The 25,948-nt window shown below is 50.0% G+C and overlaps 1 protein-coding gene across 1 annotated transcript; it reads left to right on the forward strand.

Annotated features, from left to right (window-relative positions):
- Window positions 1–9,690: 9,690 nt before the first annotated feature.
- Window positions 9,691–23,636, forward strand: SMARCD1 (SWI/SNF related BAF chromatin remodeling complex subunit D1). Its single transcript, XM_077838975.1, has 13 exons — window positions 9,691–9,895; window positions 10,841–11,028; window positions 12,231–12,273; window positions 12,382–12,504; window positions 12,855–12,977; window positions 14,200–14,316; window positions 17,904–18,005; window positions 18,134–18,295; window positions 18,442–18,539; window positions 19,091–19,226; window positions 19,901–20,023; window positions 20,326–20,427; window positions 21,790–23,636. The coding sequence occupies exons 1-13, from the start codon at window positions 9,740–9,742 to the stop codon at window positions 21,841–21,843; spliced, it is 1,527 nt and encodes a 508-aa protein (XP_077695101.1). The 5' UTR covers window positions 9,691–9,739; the 3' UTR covers window positions 21,844–23,636.
- The last annotated feature ends 2,312 nt before the right edge of the window (window positions 23,637–25,948 follow it).

Here is a 25,948-nt window from a genome sequence, read left to right on the forward strand (position 1 = left end):
CTGACGTCTGGATGTACAACGTACACTACCAAAGCCCTCCGGAGAGCGGCCCCTGTCCCTGGGGGGCATCCGTGGAGGGGACACACCTAGGGGCCCTTGCTCCTCGCCACAGTGGGACATTAACAAGAGTGATGGCCTCAGGTTTAGGGCCAGGTGGCAGGCGGTTGGGTTGGTTTCTGACCCTGGATACAGACTCAGCGCCAGCTGCTCCCTCACCCCCCCATAGTTTAGAGACTCTTGGACATTCCGGTCCCAGCCCCCCCCTCGTACCCCCACACACACACAGAGTACTGACTCTGCAGCCTGTGTAGAAGCTACACATGGACCGGGCCGGGCCACAGGACCTGGCCCGCTCCTCCTTGGCTCCTCAATTTGTTTCTAACCAAAAAGGGAAAGGAGCCCAGAAGAATCAGCCCTTCAGCTGCAGTCACGTTGGGGGAAGTAACCCCTCTCCCATGTTCCACATTCCTGTCCATTTAACTGGTTTCCATGTCTATCCCACATCCACGCATCACACTGGAGAGAGCCTTGGTGGGGGGAGGGTTATGAGCGAGCACGAGGAGGCCTGGTCCCTGCACTCAGCTCGAGCCAGCTCTCCACAGAGCAGGGGAATCTGTTAGTACTGAAGCATCACCTCCACAAAGGTGGGAGCTCCCGATGCCTGTCCTCTGAGCCAGGGCCCCCACTGCTATGGCAGCATGTTTGCTGGGCCCCTCTTTCAGCATTTCACCTCCAGTGTGGATGGGAGAGGCTGATGGTGAGAGCTGGATCCCAGAAGCTTCCGCTGTGTGTCCCATGTGCACCGCAGCCAATTCAGCAGCCACAGTCTTGCTCTGAACTTAGTCCCCTGCCCCTAGCACTGAGTCTCTGAGCATGATGGTGCCTGGGAGCCTTTCCTGGCTGTTGGTTCAGCTCGAGGGCAGATGCCCCCAGGTCTCCCCTGCTCCTGTCCCCTCCAACATGACAGCGGTTGATGCTGTGTGGACTGAGCTGGGGTAATGATAGCCCCATCTGTGAGCTAGCACAGCGTTCTTCCTCCCTTCACCACCACCCTCCTCCACATGCCGCACCCCCAGAGAAGTCTCCTGCCCAAACTCTGATATCTGGAACCTACACAATCCAGAGGCATCCAGAGAGGCCCCTCTGTGTGGACAGTGCCAAAGACTGTAACTTGGGGTGGGAGAGGGGAATGAGGCCCGTACAGTAGCCATGCTGCAGGGTCAAGGAGGACTTTCCAAAAACCCTAAGAGGCCTCAGCCTCCTTTTCCCCTAAGGCAGAAGCCTCATAGCTAATGGGGCACATAAAGGGAAGAATCCCCCTCAGGCCCATAAGCCCCTGCTATTGCACAGTCCTTGCCAGATAAGCTTGCCAAGCCAGGCAGCTGGGGATGGATGTGCTATGAGGAGCACTAGGGTCAGCATAACAGGCGAAGAAAATACTGATGGATAAAGCTCACACTCATCGTGCTGCCATTTCCCATGCAGGTGGGATCAGCCAGGAAGGGGAGCCTGCCCGGGACAGCCTACACTCCAGAGCTGCACTATGGATAGTCCGACACAGGGTTTCGGGGGGGGAGCCATGCCTCCCTAAAAGGCACCTATCCAGCTTTCCCAGGCTGGTCACATGTCCTCCAGGCAGGTGCTGTCCCAGGAAATATTGGGCTTTGCATTCCCATCTGCCATGGAGTCACCCAGAAGCCAGGCATCCTCAGAAAAAGCCTGACACCAGGGAAGCCTGTGGCTCAGAGCTGGCTGGGGAAGCTGGTGCCCATGGGCTGAGCTAACTTCCCACGGAAGGAGGCTTCCAGCAGGACAGATCCTGTCCACACGACCCTGCTTGTGCTCTCAGCTCTGCCATGGTCAGCTGAGCCAAGCCCTCCACCAAGCAGAACCCTCTGGGGACTCACAGACACCCACCCTTCAGAAATGACCCACAGACACTCCCCCTCCCCACAACCTCTCCAGATGAAATTCCCAAATCACCGGCAGCTTCTGAAAATGGCAGGCCCTGAGCTCGGTTTTTCAGCCATGCCTGTCGTTCACAGCCACCCTTGGCCCTTTGTGTCCCAGAGTCTCTGCTACTGTGTGGGCAGAGCCAGCCCAGTCATGGCCCCTCCATGGGAATCTGGTACATAGAGGAGAGGAGCTGTGAGGTCAGTTTGACTTAAGAACATAAGAATGTCCATACTGGGTCAGACCAAAGGTCCATCCAGCCCAGTATCCTGTCTTCTGACAGTGGCCAATGCCAGGTGCCCCAGAGGAAGTGAACCTAACAGGTAATGATCTAGTGATCTCTCTCCTGCCATCCATCTCCACCCTCTGACAAACAGAGGCTAGGGACACCATTCCTTACCCATCCTGGCTAATAGCCATTAATGGACTTAACCTCCTTGAATTTATCCAGACTTGTGTGTAACAAACCCAACCCCCTCCGCAGCCAGGCCAGGGACTCAAGAGCCAGACCTTGCCTGGGCTGCCTCCATCCTTTTGTTCCACTGTCAGGGCCAGCCCCAGAATTCTTGCATCCACCCTGTGCCCTCCACCAAATGACAGCTCTGCAGGGATGAAGTGCTACTTAGCTTTAAGAGCTTTTGCAATGTCATTTTTATTATTTTTCTAATCTTTTTTTACTTTATGATTATTATTATTTTACTTCCTGACCAAAATTAGGAACCAGGGTCAGGCCTTTGTATCTAGCACTCGCCCAAAGACAAACGGGTCAGCCACGTCCATACATTGTCTTTTGGCTCCTTTGTGCAGTTTCATTCCTTTTCTTTCTTTCTTATTTTCACTCTCACGCTCTAAAGCTTTTAAAGATGGGGCTTGGATTTGGATTTGACCTTGATGCTCACCCTTTGAAACTTATCACTTTTTATTTGTCTGATTTTACTATATCATCCTCATTTTATATTTCTTATATATAATATATAATATATATTACTATATATATATGTGTGTGTACATATATATATATATATCTGTATGCGGCATATCAGTGTAGATACCCATCCAGTAGCATTTAGGCCTTGATATTGTGCCATTTTTCTGTTACCGATCTCTGAATGCCTTCAAGTGTATAAAGTGTTGAATTATCTCTGGTATCTGTACTATGTACACACATTTTCATAGGAAGCACAATAAGGTGACAAATGCATTGTATATCAATACCTGCTACTCTTAATGATATAAAGGATACTATAAATGGATGAGATAAAGGATAGAGACTGAGCCTGTTTCTCCCCAGCTGGACTGCAGGACTCTATGCTTGTGGGTGGGAAATCAGAAGCACCCCAGGCAGCTGCTTGCTCCCCACATGGCTCATGTTGTGCATCTCAAACTGAGGACCAAAGAGGAGACCTGCTGCAGAACAAAGCCTTTGCCTTGAATTGGAATGACTTAAGTACATACTTACCTTCAGCTGTTGTGAGAGAGTCCCATTGACTGCAATGCTTAAAGTTAAACATGTGCTTAAGAGCTTTCCTGGGCTGAAGCCTCTAGAAGGGAGGCTTTAAATGTTGTTTCAGAGTGGCAGCCGTGTTAGTCTGTATCCGCAAAAAGAAAAGGAGTACTTTGTTAGTCTCTAAGATGCCACAAGTCCTCCTTTTCTTTAAATGTTGTGAGATTAAAGGAACAAGGAGGCCCGATCCTGCACTGTCCTGGGGCCAGTCTCCATTGATTACTATTGTTCTGTGTTGGACACATAGCATCACCAGGCAGGAAGGTCACCTGAGCAGTCCCATTCCAACGGGCTCTTTTCATCTTCCTCAGGATTTCACCTCTGCATGCTGAGGGCGAACTGATGTGGAAAGTTTGAGCAAAAGCAGAAGAGCCATTTTCCAAAGGGTCTGGGGAAAAATACACTGTTGCTCCTACTTTGTTAAACGTGTGACCTCTAACCTTTCACAGCTGTAGCACCTCAGTGGTTCAGGGCAGAAACCTGAAATTCAGCAGAGACAAGGCCAGACTTATCCCTCTCAGGGGCCTGGTGAGAACCTGTTTAATTTGGCTGTATCAGGAACAATTGGCTGTCTAACACCATAATGCAGGGCAGGATCCAGTCCCTGAGGGAGACTTTAGCAACACATGGCTGGTGACAGGTTTCAGAGTAACAGCCGTGTTAGTCTGTATTCGCAAAAAGAAAAGGAGGACTTGTGGCACCTTAGAGACTAACCAATTTATCTGAGCATGAGCTTTCGTGAGCTACAGCTCACTTCATCAGATGCATCGGATTCATCGGCCGGTGATGTGCTGGGGACAGTGTAGAAAGGCCAGACTCACTCCCCTTGCTCAGATTGGGCTTCATAGGAACAGCAGGGGCTGTCGGTAGAATGAATGTCAGTGCATGTCAGCTGCAGTCATGACTCCCTCCCAGCCTGCTCTTTTGGGGCCAGAGGCGGCGCTGGACTGCCAGTGGGTGGGGGTGAGGAGGGATGTCTTTGAATAGGAACAGAATAGTTACTAGTGTAAGCCGCATGCCCCATGGGGAATTAATGAACCTAAATTAACCAGCCATTAAGCAAAGTCTGGCTGGGGCTCTAAGACTTCTGCAGAGCTATGGGGACTGCACTGGCGTGGCCACTGCACACTGGCGCTGTCCATGAGTGTCAGTGTGGTTTGCTACGGGCCATAGTGCATACTGTGTGACAGCATTCACTGGCACTGAATGTGGCTTCAGGCCTATGAAGGGATGTGCACCCCACAGCAGCCCTGATAGGGCAACAAGGGCCCCAGAAGCCAGACAGGTTACCTGGCATCTCCAGCAAGGAGGAGGACCTGGGTTAATTACAAATGAAGCCCAGCTGTGGAAAGGTGAGGGCAGTGCTATAAAGCTGGAAGGGGCTGTTAGGGGAAGGAGTCTGCCATCACTCTCTGGAATGAGGGAGCTTGTTAGGGACAAGCAGGAAGTCTAGGGAGCGAGTAAGCCCTGTGATCCTGCTCTGGAGTAAGAGTCTAGCAAGAGGCTAGAAGGGGGTGAAATAGTCAGGGAGTAGTATAACTCTTCTCGTAAACCCATAAACAGGCAAGGGGGGAGAGAGAGAGAGGCTGGGTAGGAATGAGCCAAGGGACAGGGACTGAACAGACCTGGATTGCTGGTTATCGGGCCCCTAGGCTACAATCCGGTGTAGCAGGCAGGCCCGGGTTCCACTGCTAGCTACTGGTCCTGCCGGAACCCCAGGAAGGGCTTGGCCAGAGGAACATGTTAGTAGGATAGGCTATTGCAGAGAGCAGAAGTGGGCACCCAGTGCCCCAAGAACTACTTTCCCAGATGTAGCCATGAGCAGGCATGCTAGTGGTGAGTAGGAATCCTGTTACAAGGCCTCAAACACATTTCAGCATGGAGCAGACAAGGATGGATCCTGGGACCTGACTTTGTGTGGGGGTAAGTGTAGGGGCCCTACATTCCAGCACGGGGCAGGTATGGGGCTGGGACACTGAAGTTTAGGGCAGGAGCTGGAGCCCAGTGCAGTGAAATCCTAGGCCCCTCCTTTCACACGCTAGCCAGGCGTTGAGCCTCCTGCCTTCTAGTACAGGGCACCATAAGGAGGGCTCCAGCCTGGGTTTGCTCTGGTGATGTGCACCCTCGAAGTGGGCACTGCTGCCTCCTAGCAGCCAGATGGTGACAAAACAAATCCTGTGTCATTGTCCAGAGCTAAATGGCTGGAAAATGTGGCCTCTACGGTTACAGGGCCTCGTTAGTAGCAAAGTCATGAATATTGCTCAAGGCTGCAGCGCTGGGAATGTGCTGCTGGCATTCATGGCTTTCACGGGAAGCTTGAAGCCGGCCTGCTCCCTCAGCACCTGGTGCCCAATGGCTGAACCGCCACCATGGGGCTGTGGCTGGGGTAAGGCGGGTGGGGGTGGTACCTGATGCAGTGAGAATGAACCCTTTGCACCTCATCCTGTTCTCAGGCCTCAACACAGCCAGGGCTCAGGAGTGCTGGGAGTGGGAGCCTAGCCAGCTGCAAAGGCCAGTTCTGGAGCTAAATATCCCCAGACTTCAAGGGATCTGGGGTTTGGTCCTAGCCTGTCTGTGACATGTAATAGTGCACAGGTCACAAATGGCTGACTTGGGCAGCTAGTGAGCCCTCTGTCTCAGCCTGCTTGCCTACCACTATCCAATTCCATGGAATGAGTCCAGTGGGTTGTAGCATAGTTTTGACATCACAAAAACCACCAAGATGGGCCCTCCTTAGCCCTCCTGTTGGTAGCTCCATGAGAGGCCAAGGGCTGAATGGGCCACAGGAATTTCCCTCTCCTCTCACTCCTAGGCCGGTCCCTCCAGGGTAGGGCTGTGGCATGTTGGTGGGGGTCGGGGGGGGTGTGGGGGGAGTTCAGGCTGCTGCTGACAGGCATGAGGTTCTGTGAAATGGCCCTGAGTCCAGCACCGCTCTGGTGTGCTGACACAAAGGCTCCAGGCCTGATAAAAGGGCACTCTTCATCACAAGATACTCAGTCTCTATGCAGGGATAAGCTCCCTACTGCTAAGACCTGGCCTTTTCTGGGTTGAAACATAGCTGCCATGCAGCAGCTTAGGACAGGAAGTGAAGAGGAAGCCAATGCCCAGTGGATACTGCAGTGGGCAGTTAGGGAGACCGCAGGGAATTTGGCTAGGTGCTAATACCATGTGTCTCATGTATGGTACCATAGGGCCTTTCACAACCGCAAAGATTAGGACCTCAGTTTTATGGCACCTCCCATGGTGTGGCTCTGCAGTCCCACACCAGGACACTGAGTTGAGCATGGAAACAGGCCCACCAAGCCCAGGACACCTCATCCACAGAAGAATTCCTGCCCCTACAGAACAGCATTGCATTAGCCTCCTACCTAATTAAATGGCACTCAGCGAACTTGCCACTGGATACTCCAGGCTCGGAGCCAATCAGATTAGAGAGTCCCAAGCATCCCTTTGAGCCGCTCTCTGGCACTAATGGAGTTTGGCTTCCTGGGGCCCATCTCAATCAGTTAAGACTCCACTGTGGACACATCCAGCTGCTCGTCTCAGGAGAGAAACAGGCTACAGCTCCATTACTGCAGCAGCCAGAGAGGCAGAGTGGATTAGAAGGCATTAGCTGATAGGGAGGAAGAAGTCTGGACTGTGGGACCTGCAGGTAGTCAGCTTTCTCTGGAGCACAGGGGGGCACAAGCCATGCTGGCACTCTGGTGCTTTCACCTTGTGGGTTGTGTGACCTCTGCAGCGTGAGGATTAATCGTGCTGAGTTATATAAACGCAGGCAGGGGGGCCTGCAGTAATTCATGTTCACCCTTCGCTCGCTGCTGGTGCTGCCAGCAGACACAGGAGCTGTGATATAATGATACAGCTGTGAAGTGAGCACCATATGGGCAGGGGAGAGCTGTGCTGGGCAGCCAGGTGCCATGACATGGGTTGGGGCCCATGTGGCAATGACAGCCCTTTGGGCCAATCACCCTGCCTTCTGTGAGATGCACGTCTCAACCACACTGAGGGGCCAGGACCTGAGCTGGGCAGACTGGTCCATGGGGGATTTCTCTGGTGTAGTTACAGGCTGGCGCTGGGGCTGAGCCACTCAGGAAGGGCAATATGGTCCATGCACTGCTGTGTATTTGTGGCCACAAGTGTTTGGTGTAGCCTGTGTTCCTTTTGTGGGTCCTCCTCCCCCCATCCCACAAGACACCTGGAAATGAAACCTCTTTTGGCAGTATTTGGTCTCTCCTAACTTGACGAGCATTGCTCTGTTTTAAGGTCTCATGAAAGTTGGTGCTGTTTCTGTGCTGTGCTGCTCTGTGGGCCAGGCCTGTCCATCACATCAGCACTGTGCTAGGAGCAGGGCTGGACTTGGCAGCATAGCACTAAATAATGCAGGTCCTACAAAAACAAGTTGCTAGGTTTTTGGGGTGGATGGGTTACTGAATTTCCTGGCAATAAATGTTCAGCTCTTCATCCAGCCTCGATTCCCCACCCCCACGCTGGCGGCTGCAGCAGTGGGGCCTGCACCCCACATACCTGGCTCTCCAGCCCCTGCCGTGGGCAGGATGCTGCTGCCCATCTCTTCCTCACATGCAGAGAAGCCTCATCTCCAAACAGCTCCCCCACCACTCCATTTCCTTCAGCAGCTAGTTCAAAGTGACCCCCCCCCCACAGTTTAAAAACTTTCCACAGATTTTGGTTCTCTGCCCTCCCGTTAATGTGCTTCTGCTAGGATGCCCACAAACATGTGGGCCTGGCACTAGCTGGGCTGTGGTGACTTGGGACTGCAGAGACCATGGATGGAGATGACAAAGCGCCCCTGTGTGCCCTGATCTTTCTCCCTCCCTGAACCCCTCCTGTCCATGTTTGACATCAGAGAGCTCTGCAATTATCACTTGCTCTCTGAATTTTGCCGTTTTCGGTCTCTCCTGTAACTGCATCTGTCTCTCAAAGTCTGAGTTTGGCTCTCACTCATAAACCTCCCCACTACGTTTCCAAGCGGGGCTTGACTTGAAATCCTGTCAGTGGAGTTAGATCATTGTACAAGAGATCAGATTTAGGCCTAGCAGCTCTAACTCAGACCCTTGCATCCCACACACACCTAGAAAGAACTGAACAGCCAACATCATAACAAACCAGCACAGGAGAAAGAGTTTTGTTCCAAACTAAAGAGAATCTTTTACAGGTAACTTTGCATTGACATTACTAGAGCCCCCTAGTGTGCATTGGGCCATTTCTCCTGACACGTGCTGCAGCTACCTCATTAAACAAAGCACAATATTGTACATTAGCCAACCCCAATGTTTTGCAGTAAATCTCGTGTCAGTCAGAGGAAATTGCAGCTAAAGCTCAGTTGCCAGGTAGAAGGTGTCTTCTGTCTGGCAAGGAATTTACCCTGCACCCTTGCAAGCAGGACCAGAGATTAAAAAAATCCATTTTATCTATGGGTGGTCACACCCCACTGTTCATACACCAGACACCAAGGGGCTGATCCTCGTAACCAGTCTAGTTCCATGGATTTAAATGGGGCTACTCCTGATTTACACTCGTGTGAGCAAGCAGAACTCCGATGATCAATCCAGCCAGACACAGCAGGTGGACTGTCTAACCAGCTGGCTTGGAAACAGCCCCTGAAGCTCCAGCAGAGCAGTGCTTTCCAGCAGCGCTAAACCTTGCTCCTTGGGAGGTTTGGTTCAATAGCCAAACATGTTACCCAAATCCTTTGGAACCTGCATTTGCATCAAAGCTATTTGGAGACAAAACGTGTTTTAAATCATTCACCAAAATCCCACCCTAGCCAGAAATGCCTGAAGCAGGGCCAGAGCTGGGTTCTGATGAATCACTTTATTTCCATTCAACATTTATTAGGATATTTTTAAAAGCAGAGGTTGAGGCTCCCTACGGGGCAGCCAGGGGGTTCTGGGCAGCCCAGGGAGATGCTTTAAGCCAGGGCGTGCTCTAATTTTTGGCAGCCTCCTGAAGGCTCGTGTGTCCCTGCCCCTTCCTCATGGGCACTGCCCCCTGGACGTTACCCCCGTCTGCACTGCCCGCACCCGGGGGCTTTTGCCCCTACCCCAGTCCCTCCCCAGGGGCTCTTGGCTGCCCGCGGCCCCTTGCAGTGCCGGCCGCCACGCGGCAGGGGGAGGCAGCCTGTGTCCCCAGCATCTCTCTGCACCCTCCCGAGTAATCTATGGCACCTCTGGTGCCGCTCTGCCCACGCGCTCTATGATCGGTGTCCGGTTCCGGTTCCGGTCCCGCTCCCCCTCCCCCTCCCCCGCTTTGTGCTGGGAGAAGATGGCGGCGCGGGCGGGTTTCCAGTCGGTGACTCCGAGCGGCGGCAGCGGGGGGGCCGGAGCGCTGGGGCCGGGCACCCCGGGGCCCCCCGTCCGCATGGGCCCGGCTCCCGGCCAAGGCCTCTACCGCTCCCCGCTGCCGGGCGCCGCCTACCCGGTAAGGCCGGGGGAGGGGGCGGGGCGGGCTCGGAGGCTGGCGTGGGGGAGGGGAGGGGAGGGTCCGGGCCGCGGTGCCCCCTTGGGAGTGGTAAAGGGGGAGGCAGCGTTTCCGAAGGTGGGGGCAGTGCGTGGGGTGGGGGGTGTCTCGGGGGCAAGGGGCGCCCCAGGCGTGAGCGAGGGTCCAGGGAGGGGGCTCAGGGCAAGCTGGGGCTCAGGGCGAGGGAGACGTGGGGAGGAAATGGGACCTAGGTGCAGGGTGAGGTGAAGTGGCAAACTGGGGGGGGGGGGGTATTTGAGGAGGAGGAGGAGGAGGAAATGTTTGGGTGAAATTGGGGGCACCACAGGGTGGGAGTGAGAGAGGTCACCCTGCAGTGAAGTCAGGGGTGCTCTGCGTAAGGGTTACTCTCAGGTGAAAAGGTGACCCTAAAGAGAAGATAGATTGGGAAGGGAGGAGCTGGGCTGTGAACTGTGGAAAAGGGAGAGGCGAGGCAGCCTAGAGGAAATGAGTGGGGTGAGGATTAGGGGTAGGAAGGGGGAGAGGGGGAGCATCTTGTGGGGATGGCATTTGGAGTGGTGATTCAATGCATGGAGGAAAATTGTAGGCAGGGGTTAGGGCACAAGGCCTGCAGTGTGGAGAGGTGTGTGAAATTAAGAACTGTCTCTCATAGCCAGCATTGCGGGTTATGGTTTCTGTGTTACAATCCCATTCGTTCTTGGAAGCATCCACATCTAGAGCTGCTAGCCCTGTAGTGATCTATCTGAGTCCATCCTAAGGAAGCCCATGAGTCACATGGCCCTGTGCTAACAGGTGTCACACTTCGCTCAGCAAGTGTGGCTTGGTAGCCCACTTGTGCTTAGAACTTAACTGCCCTTTATTGGGGAGTCTCCATCTTTTCAGAGTTTGGGTCGGATGGAGACCAGATCCCTGTTTTTCTCTCCTCAGCGCCCTGGCATGTTGCCAGGCAGCCGCATGACACCTCAGGGACCCTCCATGGGTCCCCCAGGATATGGTGGGAGTCCCTCAGTCCGGCCTGGAATGGCCCAGTCTGGTATGGATCAGTCCCGCAAGAGGCCAGCTCCTCAGCAAATCCAGCAGGTCCAGCAGCAAGCGGCCCAGAATCGTAACCACAAGTAAGAGGCCAGATTTCTCACCTCGTTCTGAGGTTAATTATCTTTTCTATGACCACTTAGTGCCTCTTCATGAAAGACACCAAAGTCTTTCACAAGTTGTAGAACTATAATATCAGCAAAATGCAGCCACCTCTGAGGTGGAAGGCTGGAGCGAACCAGTGCACAGCACATTGCTAAATAGTCATTCAGGGTCAGGCAGATTTTGTCCAAAACACCAGTGCATCCTCCCCACCCACCCTTACAAAAGTACCAGGGAGACTCTGTCCACAACAAGCAGACATGATCTGAAGTGGTTAAGGAAGAAAAATGCTCATCGAGAAAGCAATATCTAAATTGAAATAGGCCATTTATGACCCTCCAGAAAATATAGAGACCAAATAATAAATTCTTGTCCATCGTATCAAAATAAATCCCTTTGTATGCTAGTTGGCTACATTGCAAAAATGGATTAACCAATACTCAGTAATTCAGACACTTGCTGCTGATGTCAGAGATCAGCACAATGCTTTGTTGTTTGGGTCACTACATCTAGGACTTCCGTCTCTCTCTTGCTGCCAGCACACTCTTGGACTTTATTCTTTAATTGTTTTACATGGGTGGCTCAAACTGATGTAGACTTTTTGTGCAGCTACTTTACTGGGTGATGGGAGCTTCAGATAATAATACTCAGCTCCTATGCAAGAGTAAGTTTTTTTTATTTTTTAACACAATGTCATTGTCACTTGATACTGCTCAACAGTATCTCCTGGCTTAAAAAACTTATCTGTTAGGAAGTCCAACTTAATAGTCAATCAAGCCTGGGAGCCACTCTGTATCAAAATAATATTTAACCAAACACCTCTCCAAACTCAGGGCAACCCCAGCTATTCATACCTCTTGGGAGACTTGAAATGTTCAAATAATCACGTGGTCTTGGTCTTGTCGGTGCTTTTGAGCTCTGCAGCGTTAGAGTTTCAATCCTGCTGTGGCTGTGGGGAGAAAGGGTGGGTAAGGAAGGTGTCTGTACAGAGATTGACAGTCACAATAAACATCCTTTGAAAGAGAGGAGGACTAGACTGAGACAGATGTTGAGGAGCAAGTGCCCCTCATAGCAGAGTCACAAACCTGAGAATAAACCCACATCCTTGCTCCTTTTCTTGTGTTCCGACTGTTTGCGGGACAAACTGGTTGCCATGTTAATGTGTGTATCCTTCTTTAAACAGTGCTAAGAAAAAGAAAATGGCTGACAAAATTCTACCTCAGAGGGTGAGTGAGGTTTTTTATTTTTGCTTCCTCTGCTTCTGTAGTTCTGAGTTCTCAGCAGTTTCAGGGGGAGAGAAGCAGCGTTCTTGATTGGCTTGTGCTTTGCCATAGATTCGTGAACTGGTACCAGAGTCTCAGGCCTACATGGATCTGTTGGCATTTGAAAGGAAACTGGACCAGACAATCATGAGGAAACGTCTGGATATCCAGGAGGCCTTGAAACGACCCATTAAGGTAAAGGAGGATAGTGCTCAGGTTTCTTGCTGGGGTGCGTAGAGACCTGTGCCTGAACTGAGAAAACAGGACTGACTTATATGGCATTTAGGTGGGTCTGTAAAGGCTCTAGGGAGTGTGATGTATTGAGGGTCAATGTCCTATCCTGGACTTTAGCCTCAGAGCGCAGTCAGGGGTGCTTGCTGACCCTCTCTTTGCCTGGCTTGCTCTCTGGTCTGTCACTGTTTCTCAGGTGCAGGAGGTAAAAGTGAGTCCAGATCCTGTGGTTTCTTGATTGTGGCTGTGGCCTGAGCGTGTTTATTGGCTTCTGCATTTTGCTGTTAACGTTTAGCTGATGCTTTTCCTCTTAGCAAAAGCGAAAGCTGCGCATTTTTATCTCCAACACCTTCAATCCAGCCAAGTCGGACGCGGAAGATGGCGAAGGGACTGTTGCCTCGTGGGAGCTCCGGGTGGAAGGGCGGCTGCTCGAGGACGTGAGTGTGAGGCACCCAGCCCCTCTGGGAAGGGCGAGGGACCAGCATTAATTCTCCAGATAAGATGAGATGAATGGGTGTGGGAGCTAAACCCTGTTGGGTTGTGACCAAAGAAGAAGCTTTCAAAGGTCTGGAGTTGGAAGTGAAGACCAACTGCTTAATGTCTGAGAATGGAACTAGGGGCCCTCTATCCTAGATGATCACAATGGTCCTTTCTGGCCTTGGACTCTATGAATGTATCCTCTCTCGCTCGTACCTGCCCAAGGAGTCTGACGAGAAGGGGGAGAGGGTAAGAGGGCCAAACCAGTTGGCCACCCCATGAGGTAGGACACTACAGTAATAATACTTAGCTCTTTATAGCTAAGAGGATTGATGGTGGGAGCAGATTTGTGACACTTGCCTTCCCTACCTCTGAAAGCAGCCACAAAGATTGCACATGACAGGGTTGTGAGTTCGTTCCCCTCTCAAAAAAAGTCTCTAGTCTGCTGTGAGGAATTGGCCTCGAGACTGGATTTGCAAACAGAAGGGAAGGGTCAGGGTTTATCATGGGTAGTATGGTTCCTTCTTAGGTCTTGGGCCAGTAACTCTAGTGCAATTTTGGAATAGGGCTCCTTGGGCTTTAATCTTTCTGTATTAATGTGACTGCCCTGGGCCTGGAGGAAGCCTTGAATCCGTCTCACAGGAAGCTAGTCAAACATGGCATTGTGCTATGGTTATTGGCAAGGGATTCCCATGGAACATCTGTATTGGATGTAAAATCTGTCCCAGCACTTCAGAATTTAGTCCCATTACTTTTCATCCCTGTGCTGTTGGGCTTCTTCCCCTTTGTGCTGGATAGCTGATCTTCTGTATGTCCTTGAGGGACCTGTTTACTCTAGCCTGTGGGGGATAGCCTGCCTGACTGATTGGCAGGCAGACTGTGTTGAGAACAGCTTTTGATAACCCTGGATTCCCTAGAAAGACGCAGTCCCTGCTCCTAGTGGAAAGGCAAATGGATGAATGACAGAGGTTGTGGGGGGAAGGGATAGAACAGACAGCAAAGAGGCCAAGGCAACGAGCAAACATGCCATTGGCTCCATGCTGGGGTTTTGGTGGGAGAGGTGGATTTAGTATCAGTAAATGGGAGTTGGATTGTTCAGTTCCGAACAGTGCTGTTGTATGTGCTGGGTGTGCTCCACTGCTGGCCTTGTCTGCCCTAACCCTCTTCCTCTCTGTGCTGCAGGCTGCTCTGTCCAAATACGATGCCACCAAACAGAAAAGGAAATTCTCATCCTTCTTCAAGTCTCTGGTGATTGAGCTGGACAAGGACCTGTATGGCCCAGACAATCACTTGGTGGAGGTAAGCTATACTTAGTTATATCATCTCCAAATGGAGTTCAGAGTCTTGGCAACCATGTCATTCTGGGAGCTAGGAACTCTTGAGTGCTGAGCCCAGCTCTGCTACTGACTTGCAAGGAGCCCTGGGGCAAATCGCTTCACCTCTTTGTCTCTGTCTGTGAAATGGGGATAATGCTAACCTCCCTCAGAGGGGTTGAAGCTTGTTGGATAAGAAGATAACTTTTGTTTGTGCCCTTTCTGCTCCATTCTGATAAATAAGAACAGTATCAGAGTCCCTTAGCTTTGCAAAATTAGTGTATGTGAAGCTCTAGGCAAAAGATGCTCCTGTGTAAAGTGCAAAGACACAGACCATAAGTGCCTGTCTCCTCTGTTCCCCATACTTGGAGCAAGTCTGGTAACATTGGGAATGTAAAAAGAAAAGGAGTACTTGTGGCACCTTAGAGACTAACCAATTTATTTGAGCATAAGCTTTCGTGAGCTACAGCTCACTTCATCGGATGCATACTGTGGAAAGTGTAGAAGATCTTTTATACACACAAAGCATGAAAAAATACTTCCCCGCACCCCACTCTCCTGCTGGCAATAGCTTATCTAAAGTGATCACTCTCCTTACAATGACAGGTTTCAGAGTAACAGCCGTGTTAGTCTGTATTCGCAGAAAGAAAAGGAGTACTTGTGGCACCTTAGAGACTAACGAATTTATTTGAGCATGAGCTTTCGTGAGCTACAGCTCACTTCATCAGATGCATACCGTGGAAACTGCAGCAGACTCTATATATACACAGAGAATATGAAACAATACCTCCTCCCACCCCACTGTCCTGCTGTCAGGTGATTCCGCAGTTTCTTTGAGAGCGTGTGGCACAAGCTGTCAGCATAGTCTGTGTGGTATGTAGATTGTAATGGATTTTTTACCTTCAGTCCTTTTGGTACGATGTCCATCTGTTTGCATTTGGAAAGGAAGATGATGTCTGTCTGTATCTGTGCAAGTTTTTTCATGCAGTTGATAGATTTCCACTCCATACGGCTAAATGCAGTGCCTTGCATAATGACAGGTTTCAGAGTAACAGCCGTGTTAGTCTGTATTCGCAGAAAGAAAAGGAGTACTTGTGGCATGTGTATGATAATCAAGTTGGGCAATTTCCAGCACAAATCCAGGTTTTCTCCCCACCCCCACCCCCCCTCCACACACACACCCACTCTCCTGCTGGTAATAGCTTATCTAAAGTGACCACTCTCCTTACAATGTGTATGATAATCAAGGTGGGCCATTTCCAGCACAAATCCAGGGTTTAACAAGAACGTCTGAGGAGGGGGCGGGGGTTAAGAAAAAACAAGGGGAAATAGGTTACCTTGCATAATGACTTAGCCACTCCCAGTTTCTATTCAAGCCTGAATTAATTGTATCCAATTTGCAAATGAATTCCAATTCAGCAGTTTCTCGCTGGAGTCTGGATTTGAAGTTTTTTTGTTGTAAGATAGCGATCTTCATGTCTGTAATTGCGTGACCAGAGAGATTGAAGTGTTCTCCGACTGGTTTATGAATGTTATAATTCTTGACATCTGATTTGTGTCCATTTATTCTTTTACGTAGAGACTGTCCAGTTTGACCAATGTACATGGCAGAGGGGCATTGCTGGCACATGATGGCATATATCACATTGGTGGATGTGCAGGTGAACGAGCCTCTGATAGCGTGGCTGATGTTATTAGGCCCTATGATGGTGTCCCCTGAATAGATATGTGGGCACAGTTGGCAACGGGCTTTGTTGCAAGGAAAGGTTCCTGGGTTAGTGGTTCTGTTGTGTGATATGTGGTTGCTGGTGAGTATTTGCTTCAGATTGGGGGCCTGTCTGTAGGCAAGGACTGGCCTGTCTCCCAGGATTTGTGAGAGTGTTGGGTCATCCTTCAGGATAGGTTGTAGATCCTTAATAATGCGTTGGAGGGGTTTTAATTGGGGGCTGAAGGTGACGGCTAGTGGCGTTCTGTTATTTTCTTTGTTAGGCCTGTCCTGTAGTAGGTGACTTCTGGGAACTCTTCTGGCTCTATCAATCTGTTTCTTCACTTCTGCAGGTGGGTATTGTAGTTGTAAGGATGCTTGATAGAGATCTTGTAGGTGTTTGTCTCTGTCTGAGGGGTTGGAGCAAATGCGGTTGTATCGCAGAGCTTGGCTGTAGACGATGGATCGTGTGGTGTGGTCAGGGTGAAAGCTGGAGGCATGTAGGTAGGAATAGCGGTCAGTAGGTTTCCGGTATAGGGTGGTGTTTATGTGACCATTGTTTATTAGCACTGTAGTGTCCAGGAAGTGGATCTCTTGTGTGGACTGGACCAGGCTGAGGTTGATGGTGGGATGGAAATTGTTGAAATCATGGTGGAATTCCTCAAGGGCTTCTTTTCCATGGGTCCAGATGATGAAGATGTCATCAATATAGCACAAGTAGAGTAGGGGCGTTAGGGGACGAGAGCTGAGGAAGCGTTGTTCTAAGTCAGCCATAAAAATGTTGGCATACTGTGGGGCCATGCGGGTACCCATAGCAGTGCCGCTGATCTGAAGGTATACATTGTCCCCAAATGTAAAATAGTTATGGGTAGGGACAAAGTCACAAAGTTCAGCCACCAGGTTAGCCGTGACATTATCGGGGATAGTGTTCTTGATGGCTTGTAGTCCATCTTTGTGTGGAATGTTGGTGCAGAGGGCTTCTACATCCATAGTGGCCAGGATGGTGTTATCAGGAAGATCACCGATGGATTGAAGTTTCCTCAGAAAGTCAGTGGTGTCTCGAAGGTAGCTGGGAGTGCTGGTAGCGTAGGGCCTGAGGAGGGAGTCTACTTAGCCAGACAATCCTGCTGTCAGGGTGCCAATGCCTGAGATGATGGGGCGCCCAGGATTTCCAGGTTTATGGATCTTGGGGAGTAAATAGAATATCCCAGGTCGGGGTTCCAGGGGTGTGTCTGTGCGGATTTGATCTTGTGCTTTTTCAGGGAGTTTCTTGAGCAAATGCTGTAGTTTCTTTTGGTAACTCTCAGTGGGATCAGAGGGTAATGGCTTCTAGAAAGTGGTGTTAGAGAGCTGCCGAGCAGCCTCTTGTTCATGTTCCGATCTATTCATGATGACAACAGCACCTCCTTTGTCAGCCTTTTTGATTGCTGTCAGAGTTTTTTCTGAGGCTGTGGATGGCATTGTGTTCCGCACGACAGCAACGTGGTCCATGCCAAATAAATGAAGCTTCTTTGCGGCCACTTGACTCTTGTGAGTTCACATTTCATCCGTATAATTCTCCCCTGATGCTCCATGATAGTAATCTTGAACTTTAAAACTGGTGAGCTGTGTGCTTCTCACACTATTCAACGCAGGAGTTCCAACCTCCTTTCATAGGTGTTGTCAGAGCCACCACAACTGTCTGTAGAATCCAGGGCACGTGGCAGAGATCACATGCTGTCAGATGGCAGGATCTTTCTGGGGAGGAGTTTGTGTCATCAGTAAATGGCAATTGCAGGTAAATGTTGTGCCTGGCAGGCAGCAGGAGCAGAGGGAATGACCTGGCAGTCTGTGTTCTTTAACCACCTCCTCTGCTGTGTTTTTTCCAGTGGCACAGAACTGCTACGACCCAGGAGACAGATGGCTTCCAGGTGAAGAGGCCTGGGGACGTGAATGTGCGCTGTACTGTCCTCCTGATGCTGGATTATCAGGTAGGCAGGCTGGTACGATGCAGATGGGGAGCGTGCAGTGCCTTAGCATCTGAGTTGTGACTTGGATGAGCACTATCTGTAGCTGCATCATCCTTACCCCAACCTTTGTCATGCTCTTGTCTCCTCAGCCTCCACAGTTCAAACTGGACCCCCGCCTGGCTCGTCTCTTGGGGATTCATACCCAGACCCGCCCAGTGATCATCCAGGCACTGTGGCAGTACATCAAGACCCACAAGCTACAGGATCCCCATGAGCGGGAGTATGTCATCTGCGACAAGTATCTCCAGCAGGTAAAGGTGTCTCCAACTTGGGGTGGGGCGGCGTGTTAGGGGCAGGAGACAGCTTTGGCTTCTGTTGCCAGGAACCAGAGATTCTCCAGGCTGCCCCTTTTCCAGCACTGAGCTGCTTTCCACCCCACTCCCTGTTTCTCTTGCAGATATTTGAGTCTCAGCGGATGAAGTTCTCTGAGATTCCTCAAAGGCTGCACGCTTTGCTCATGCCCCCAGAACCAATCATCATTAACCATGTGATCAGGTGAGACTGGCCCCTGAGGCACTGTTTGTTGGGAGGGGCGGATAAGAGAGCTAGAGAGACTTGTATGGGGAGATGCTCCTTGTTACAGTCAGTTTCAGAAGCTGCTGAACTTCCTGCACCTCTCCATTTTTCCATGCCTTTATTCACTCTGCCCTGCGTGCATTCAACAGCCTCTTTTTCCCATTCACCAAGCACCCCTTCTGTAAATCCCTGCTTTCTTTCCTTCTGCCAACACTGACCTCCACACTGTGCACGTGCACTCTTACGTTTGAACTCGGAGCCTTTGCACTGCGCTTGTCTAGACTGTAAGCTCCTGGTCCCCTGTGCTGCATGCATGATGTGCGACTAGGGAGGTGAAGTGTTTTCCTGCTCCTCTGTGTTACTGACCCCTTTCCTCTGTTACAGAAAACCAAATGTAATGCATACGTTAATACTGTCTTCCCTACCCGCACCCCTCAACCTATGGAGCTTAGAGGTGCTAGTAAGGATGCACTCAAGCACTGACTCAGGCTTCTCGCTTTTTCTGGGTGTTCTCTTGCTGATGTCCATAGTGTTGACCCAAACGACCAGAAAAAAACCGCCTGCTATGACATCGATGTGGAAGTGGATGATACTCTTAAAACTCAGATGAATTCTTTCTTGCTGTCCACAGCCAGCCAGCAGGAAATCGCTGCCCTGGATAACAAGGTAGAAGCTGGATCCTGCCCTTCCAGCTAGAGTTTGTGTGCTGGGATGAGGTTGGGTGGCACAGTGTTGCAGAGAGAGCTTTCTTGCAGCTTTTAATATGGACTCATTTAGTGACTTTATATTTGGGATCTGGAACAGTGAGGGCAACATTTCTGCCAGGGTGGCACCATTTCTATGACACAAATCCGATAGTGACAGTCTTTTTACTTATCAAGAAAATAGATTTGAAAGTGAGTGATTAGAGGGAAACTGGTTTAATGGTTAGATCAGGGGACTGGGAGTCAGGACTGCTGGATCCTCTTCCCAGCTTGTCTACCTGAGACCTTAGAGGCACAGAATGAAGTGACTTGCCTATCTCATTACAGGGGAGTAACATGAAGCTACATCTTGGAGGGTTTGCCAGGCTTCCTGGTAGTTAAAGGCCAGTGAGATCTTTGGATGAAAGGTGCTGAATGTCCTGAGTCTGCATGTCAGTGCATTAACTTGAACCTACCGCCCTGTCTCTACAGGAAGAGGGATGTGGGTGGGGTGTATGTTACACATCTGGGTCAACCAGGAAATAAGAGAGTTTTCGATCTTAACATCCTGGACCCTTTGGTTGGTCTTGCCTCTGTGTTGGGTTGGCCTCGTAACCTGGTTCAGCAATACCCTGTTACTACCTTTTTCTCTCTCAGATCCATGAGACAATAGAAACCATTAATCAGCTGAAGACACAACGTGAATTCATGCTGAGCTTTGCCCGTGACCCCCAAGGCTTCATCAATGACTGGCTCCAGTCACAGTGCCGAGATCTAAAGGTAAAAAGATTTTTCCCTTTTGTGTGGAGGCAAACAGAAGCTCACTCCATCCAATCAGACTCTTTTTGTTCAGTTAGCAGCTGAGATCCATGCAGGGGCACAATTTGCAGGTCTGTAGCCACGCCAAAAATTGGAATTGAGTGCCAGGATTTCAATCTGACAGCACTAGCTGGGCCAGGTCTTGCTGGAGTCTGCTTGGGGACAGTGCTTGTGGGTAGCCCAGGACATGGGGTGGGTTGTGAGAGTAATGTGGGCAGCTGCATGACTCTGGGTTATAAGCTGCTCTCTTTTCGTGCCTCCAGACCATGACTGATGTTGTTGGGAATCCAGAAGAGGAGCGTAGAGCTGAATTCTACTTCCAGCCCTGGGCTCAGGAAGCCGTGTGCAGATACTTCTACTCCAAGGTGAGCGTTCCCATTTGAGGGAATCCATCCACACCTGGTAGCTGCTATTCTGCTTGTAGGGAGATGCTGTTCGCTAAAGCTGGGCGTAGTGCAGCCAGGTATACAGAGTTTCAACCACCTAGTTCTGCTGATGCATCTCAGTCCTCATCTCCAGCACCCTTCTGTTCCAATCCTGGATACCCACACACAACTTGACCAGTGCACCTTGGACCTGGATTTGCCACAGCCCAGCTATTCTAAGTCCTATTGCTTCAGATACAGTGCTGCAACTTTGTGGGGTGGTCTTGTACTGCCTACTCCTGAGTGAATTCTGCTCACAATACTTCAAAATTATGCAAGTTTTATTTGTCAATAAATAAATGCAGAGGCACGGTGGCACAGAATTCGCCCCAGGAGTAACTGCCAGTAAACAGTCACCAGAGCTAGAAAGACCTCATCAAAGTATTTGCTGGTTTGGATCCAATCAGGATCAAAACCAGGTCATGCAGAGGTGATACTAGTGTTAGCCCTCAACCCCACCTAGCCAGCCTCTTCCCATTTAAATCCATGGTTTTTACACAGACATCGATTTTATATCATAGCCAGAACCTGGTCCTTGGGCTTGCTGGGGTGGAGTTACTTCCTAGGAGTTCCTTGTGCAATGAAGCTGTGAAGAGAGGCTGTCCCCCTCTCATGGGATGCATGCTGGTTTGGCCTTTGCTTTCAGAACTCTGAACGGTAGCAGCCCACAGCTAGTGCAGAGTTGATGTGGGCCCTGGCAGAGAGCTGGAGCCATGCCCCAAAATCCCCTGTATGAAACTGAAACTGCCCCATCACAGGCTTCTTGTTAAGCAAACTGTTAATAAAAAAGAAAAAGATTCTTTGCCCTTTTATTAGCCTTTTGTGTCAGAGGCTGAAGTGCTTTGCACACGTGCTAATTCCCTCATAGCCCTGGAGGAGGGAGGTATTGGCTGCACTTCAGAATGGGGACATCAGGGCACAGGCTTGCCCCAGTTCATGCAATGAATGACTGGTAGAGCTGGCATTAGATCCCCGGAGTCCTGACTTCCATTCCCTTTATCTAACCACTAGACAGTGCAGCCTCCCTAATGTGCAATTTGTGCATCCTTCACTAGCCTGTGGAACACATTGTAACCTATGGGCTGTACTATGGACAGGATTGAGGAGGCGGGGACAGGGAGCCAACAGGAAAGACATAGCCCGGCTGAGGAAGGAGTCCTGTTTCTTTCCCAGGGGCTGTGGATGGGTTTGGGCTCATCGTTCCTTCACTTCCTCCAGGCTAGGAACAGTTGTTATTCAGACTCTGACTTACCATTCACTGTAAGTGTATTAAAGCAGGGGATCTGGCTTCTCCTCCCACAGGTGCAGCAGAGACGGCAGGAGCTGGAGCAGGCACTGGGAATCCGCAACACATAAGCTGCCCCACTCCTCCCCTGATCAGAAGGCATCACAGCTACTTGTGGAGACTGAGCGCTGCAGAGTTCACTGTTTAGGCCCACACAACCCCCACTCCAGCATAGAGACCTGCAGCCATTACTCACCTCTGGCAGTGTCTGTATCAGTGTGACTCCAGAGCCCCGCGGGGCTTTGGGGATGTAGCAAGCAGACAGGCTCAAAGGGTCACACACTTCTACCTGGTTTCCTCCCTCACCGAGGCCCTGTCAGTCTCGGAGCTCTTGCGAGCCCACCTTGTCTCTGCGTTGCCTGTAATGCCCCCAATATCCAGTGTTGCTCTAGGCTCAAAACTTCTCTTGAGTTCAGAAACTTACCACAGCCCCTTCTCCAAAACTGGGCTCTAGTTCTTGCACCCCAGAGAATGTGGGGCTGGAAAGCCTCTCAGCATGAGCCCTTCTGGATCTGCCATGCGGACAGAAGCCCGTGGCCATTCACTTCCCAAGGTCCATGAGACGCAGCAGGCAGAGCTCCTGCATGTTGGCGCACACTCTCCCCCTGTGGGGGGTGCTCTTGCATCATCCCTCCTTGTAGGACTCTCCTCTCTTGAGAAAGGGTTTCTGTGCTATGCAGAGAATTGCTTTTCCCATCGTGTCTGTCTCCTTAGTTAAAGCTCCCTTCGTGTTCCCTAGGAGGCTGCTCCAGCCCTGGATCACGACGGACACACTGGTTCAGCACAGAGATGAAGGAGCTATGAAGAGATGACTCTACTGCATGCCAAGGGAGCTGCAAGCGTAGCTCTAACGTGCAGGATGGAGCAGCAATGCAGTCTTGCCAAAGGCTGCTTGTTCTTCCTACTGCAGGGAGTGGGGAATGCATCAAGTGCAGCTCCTCCTTGCAGTGGGATTAGGCAGAAGTATAAAGCCTTAGGGTCATTTCTTGGACCAGGCTGATGATGATCCTGCATCTCTGCCTTTGGTGAAGTGAATGCTCCCTTTCATATATCTGAGGATGTGAGGAGGCAGCCTGGGCCTCTACCAAACAGCCCCAAACAAATAAGCAAATTAGAAGAAGTCAGGGCTCCTCTGCTTTGTTGTCTTTCATGTTTGGGCACAGAGCAGGTTCTGGGGCTGTCACAGGGCAGGTGATCAAGTATGTGCAAATGGGTTTTCTCCAGCTGAGAGAGTAGCAGCCTAGACATGGAATGAATAGCTAATGAATTAATTTAGTGGCACTCTTGTGCTCTTTGTCCTCAGGACCATGTGTGTGCAGCAGGGCATGTTGGGAGGTGGGGCCTCTCTTCACCTGGGGCTAAATATTTCTGCTCAGATTCCTTTTTGGGACTGTAAAGTGAGTGGACTCAGAACCCAGTTGGTTGTGCTCTCCTGATGTTAGCTGCAAAATCATGTTACTGACAAACAGCCTCACACTACCCTGGAGTGTGATTTGGGGGCTGCTATGAAATTGGGAGCCCCTGTAAGCCTGTGTGTGTGTGTGTGTGTGTGTGTGAGAGAGAGAGAGACTGCTTGTCTGTGAGTAATAGACTTTCCAACCTTCCCTCCCTTCTGTCTTTGGACCCTTAAAGAATTGCCCCTTTGTAGCACCAGGGGCTGAAGTCCCGGTGCTGGTTAATGCAGACTACCGGCCCCTCAGGGCAAGTAATAGTGAAGGATACTTGGATATTGCCTAGGCAAGTGTAGCTGTTGCAGAATTACTGTTTTTATTAACTGATTATGGTTTTTCATGGACCAAAATTTTTTTTGTACTGTATCCTTGTAGATGTCACACAATTTTAATAAAAGCCTCCTGTGAAGGAAGCCGCTTGCCCTCCTTCTGTGCTGGCGAATGGCAGTTTGTAGTTGTGTAACAGACAGCTTCTGTCACATAACTACTGTGGAAGAGATTAAATGACTTCCTGCTTGCACCTTCAAAGCCCCTTGTGTAGTGGGAGCTCTGTTCATTGAGGGAGAGCAAGCAAGAACACTAGACACCACTCCCTTTTAAAAGGAAGACAGCTTGTTTATATGGTCCAAATTTGACTCACCTTAAAATTGTGTGGAATTTGGAGGGTGCTACGTTATTTATAGGGCCCTACCAAATTCATGGCCATGAAAAACACATCATGGACTGTGAAATCTGGTGTTTTGTGTGCTTTTACCCTATCATAATCATCACTCCCATAACCGCATTGGTCGTTGGGGGGCCCCCTCATTGATGAGCAATCAACCAGTTGTCTACACCCCTGACAATTGTGTGTCAGTGCTTGAGACTCCATGAAGTCCATTCCTGTTCACTCTTTTTACATTGTCAATCCATCTCTTCTGTCTACCTCTTCTTCTCTTCCCCTGAACTGTCCCTTGGAGGATGATCTTGGATAGGCCAGATCTTGTTACATGGCTGTACCACTTCAGCTTGCGCTTCTTTACGGTTGTCAGGAGGTCTTCATATGACCCAGCGCATTGGGTGATGATGTTGCGGACCTCTTCGTTAGTGACATGGTCAAAGTAGGAAGTGTCCAGGATTTTACGGAAGTATCTCATCTCTACTACCTGTATTTTCCGTTCAAGTTCTGCCACAATGGTCCGTGTCTCCCACGCATACAGAAAAATGGAAATGACCAGTGCCTGCAGCAGTTTCAGTTTGGATTCTAGGGAGATGTTCTTATTCCTCCAAATTGGCTTTAGCTTTGCCGCTGCTGCTGTTTGTGCAGTTCTTGCCCAAATTTCTGCCTTGGATCTTTCATCTGTGATGATTGCCCCCAAATACTTGAACTGTTTCACTGTCTCCAGTTCTTGTCCACTGACAGTGATATGAGAGCTGATCCCATCACATTTGTTTGTCATCGGCTTGGTTTTCTCTGCACTGATTTCCATGCCATATTTTGCAGAGGTTTCGTTCAGTCATTTCACAAGGTTGGCACGTTCATCCTTGCTGCCTGCCAGGCCATCAATGTCATTAGCAAACCGAAGATTTGAGATTGTTTGCCCCCCAATGGTGACTGTGCACACGTGATCTTCTAGGGCATCAGTCATTATGCGCTCCAAGTAGATGTTGAACAGTGTGGGCGAAAAAAGGCAGCCTTGCCAGACCCCAACCGTGGTGTGAAACCACTCTCCTATTGTGCCATTGACGAGAACTGCACTGCTGGCTTTGGCATACAGTTTAATGGTAAGAATAAGCTTACGACCAACATTGTACTACTTCATGGTTGCCCAGAGAGCTTCGTGCCATACTCTTGTCAAACGCCTTCCTGAAGTCAACAAAGATGTAGATGTCCTGCTGATGTTGTAAGTATTTCTCACATAGAAGACAAAGGTTGAATATCTGTTCTGTGGTACTTCTTCCAGCATGAAAGCCAGCCTGTTCTTCAGTGATGATATTCTCTGCTTGCGGCTTCAATCTGTTCAATATGACTTTCAACATCACTTTGCTGGGATGGCTAATTAAACTTACGGTCCAGTAATTTTGACACAATTGCAGGTTGCCTTTCTTTGGCAGAGTGATAATTAGTGACTGTGTCCAAATGGAGGGCCACTACTCACTGGTCTGCCAGATCTTGTTGCAGATCTTGGAGAGTATCTCTCTTACTATTTCTCTTCCGAATTTCATCAGTTTGGCTGGGATGTTGTCAATACCTGTAGCCTTTCCATTCTTGAGTGATTTCACAGCTGTCTCCATTTCTTCACATAGTATTGGAAAATCTTCCTTCTCTGTTGAATCTGGGCTGTCTAAGACTCTGGGATCTCCATTTGTCTGGTGGTTGTATAGATGAAAGCAGTAGTTTGTCCACCTATTGATGCCCTTTCATCTGTAAGACTGTTCCCTTCTTTGTCTTGAATTGTGTTAGCTTTGGTCCATCTTTCCTTCGTCAGATCTTTTACAACATGGAAGGCTCGGCTGTTTTATTATTGATACGCTCTCCAATTTTAGAGTATTGTTTTTCAATCCATATCTCCTTGGCCACCTTCATTCCTTTCTTGATCTTTCTGCCAGTCGCTCTGTATTTATCAGCTTCCTCAGTGCTGTTCTTGTCTCTCTTAAGTTCTCTTCTATTGTCCCATATTTGTAGTATTTCATTTGTGACCTGTGGTTTTGGTCTATTCTGTCCCCAGACCACACAGATTTCACG

Source organism: Eretmochelys imbricata, chromosome 20, assembly GCF_965152235.1.
Source record: "Eretmochelys imbricata isolate rEreImb1 chromosome 20, rEreImb1.hap1, whole genome shotgun sequence".
In the NCBI taxonomy this organism is placed as follows: domain Eukaryota; kingdom Metazoa; phylum Chordata; order Testudines; family Cheloniidae; genus Eretmochelys; species Eretmochelys imbricata.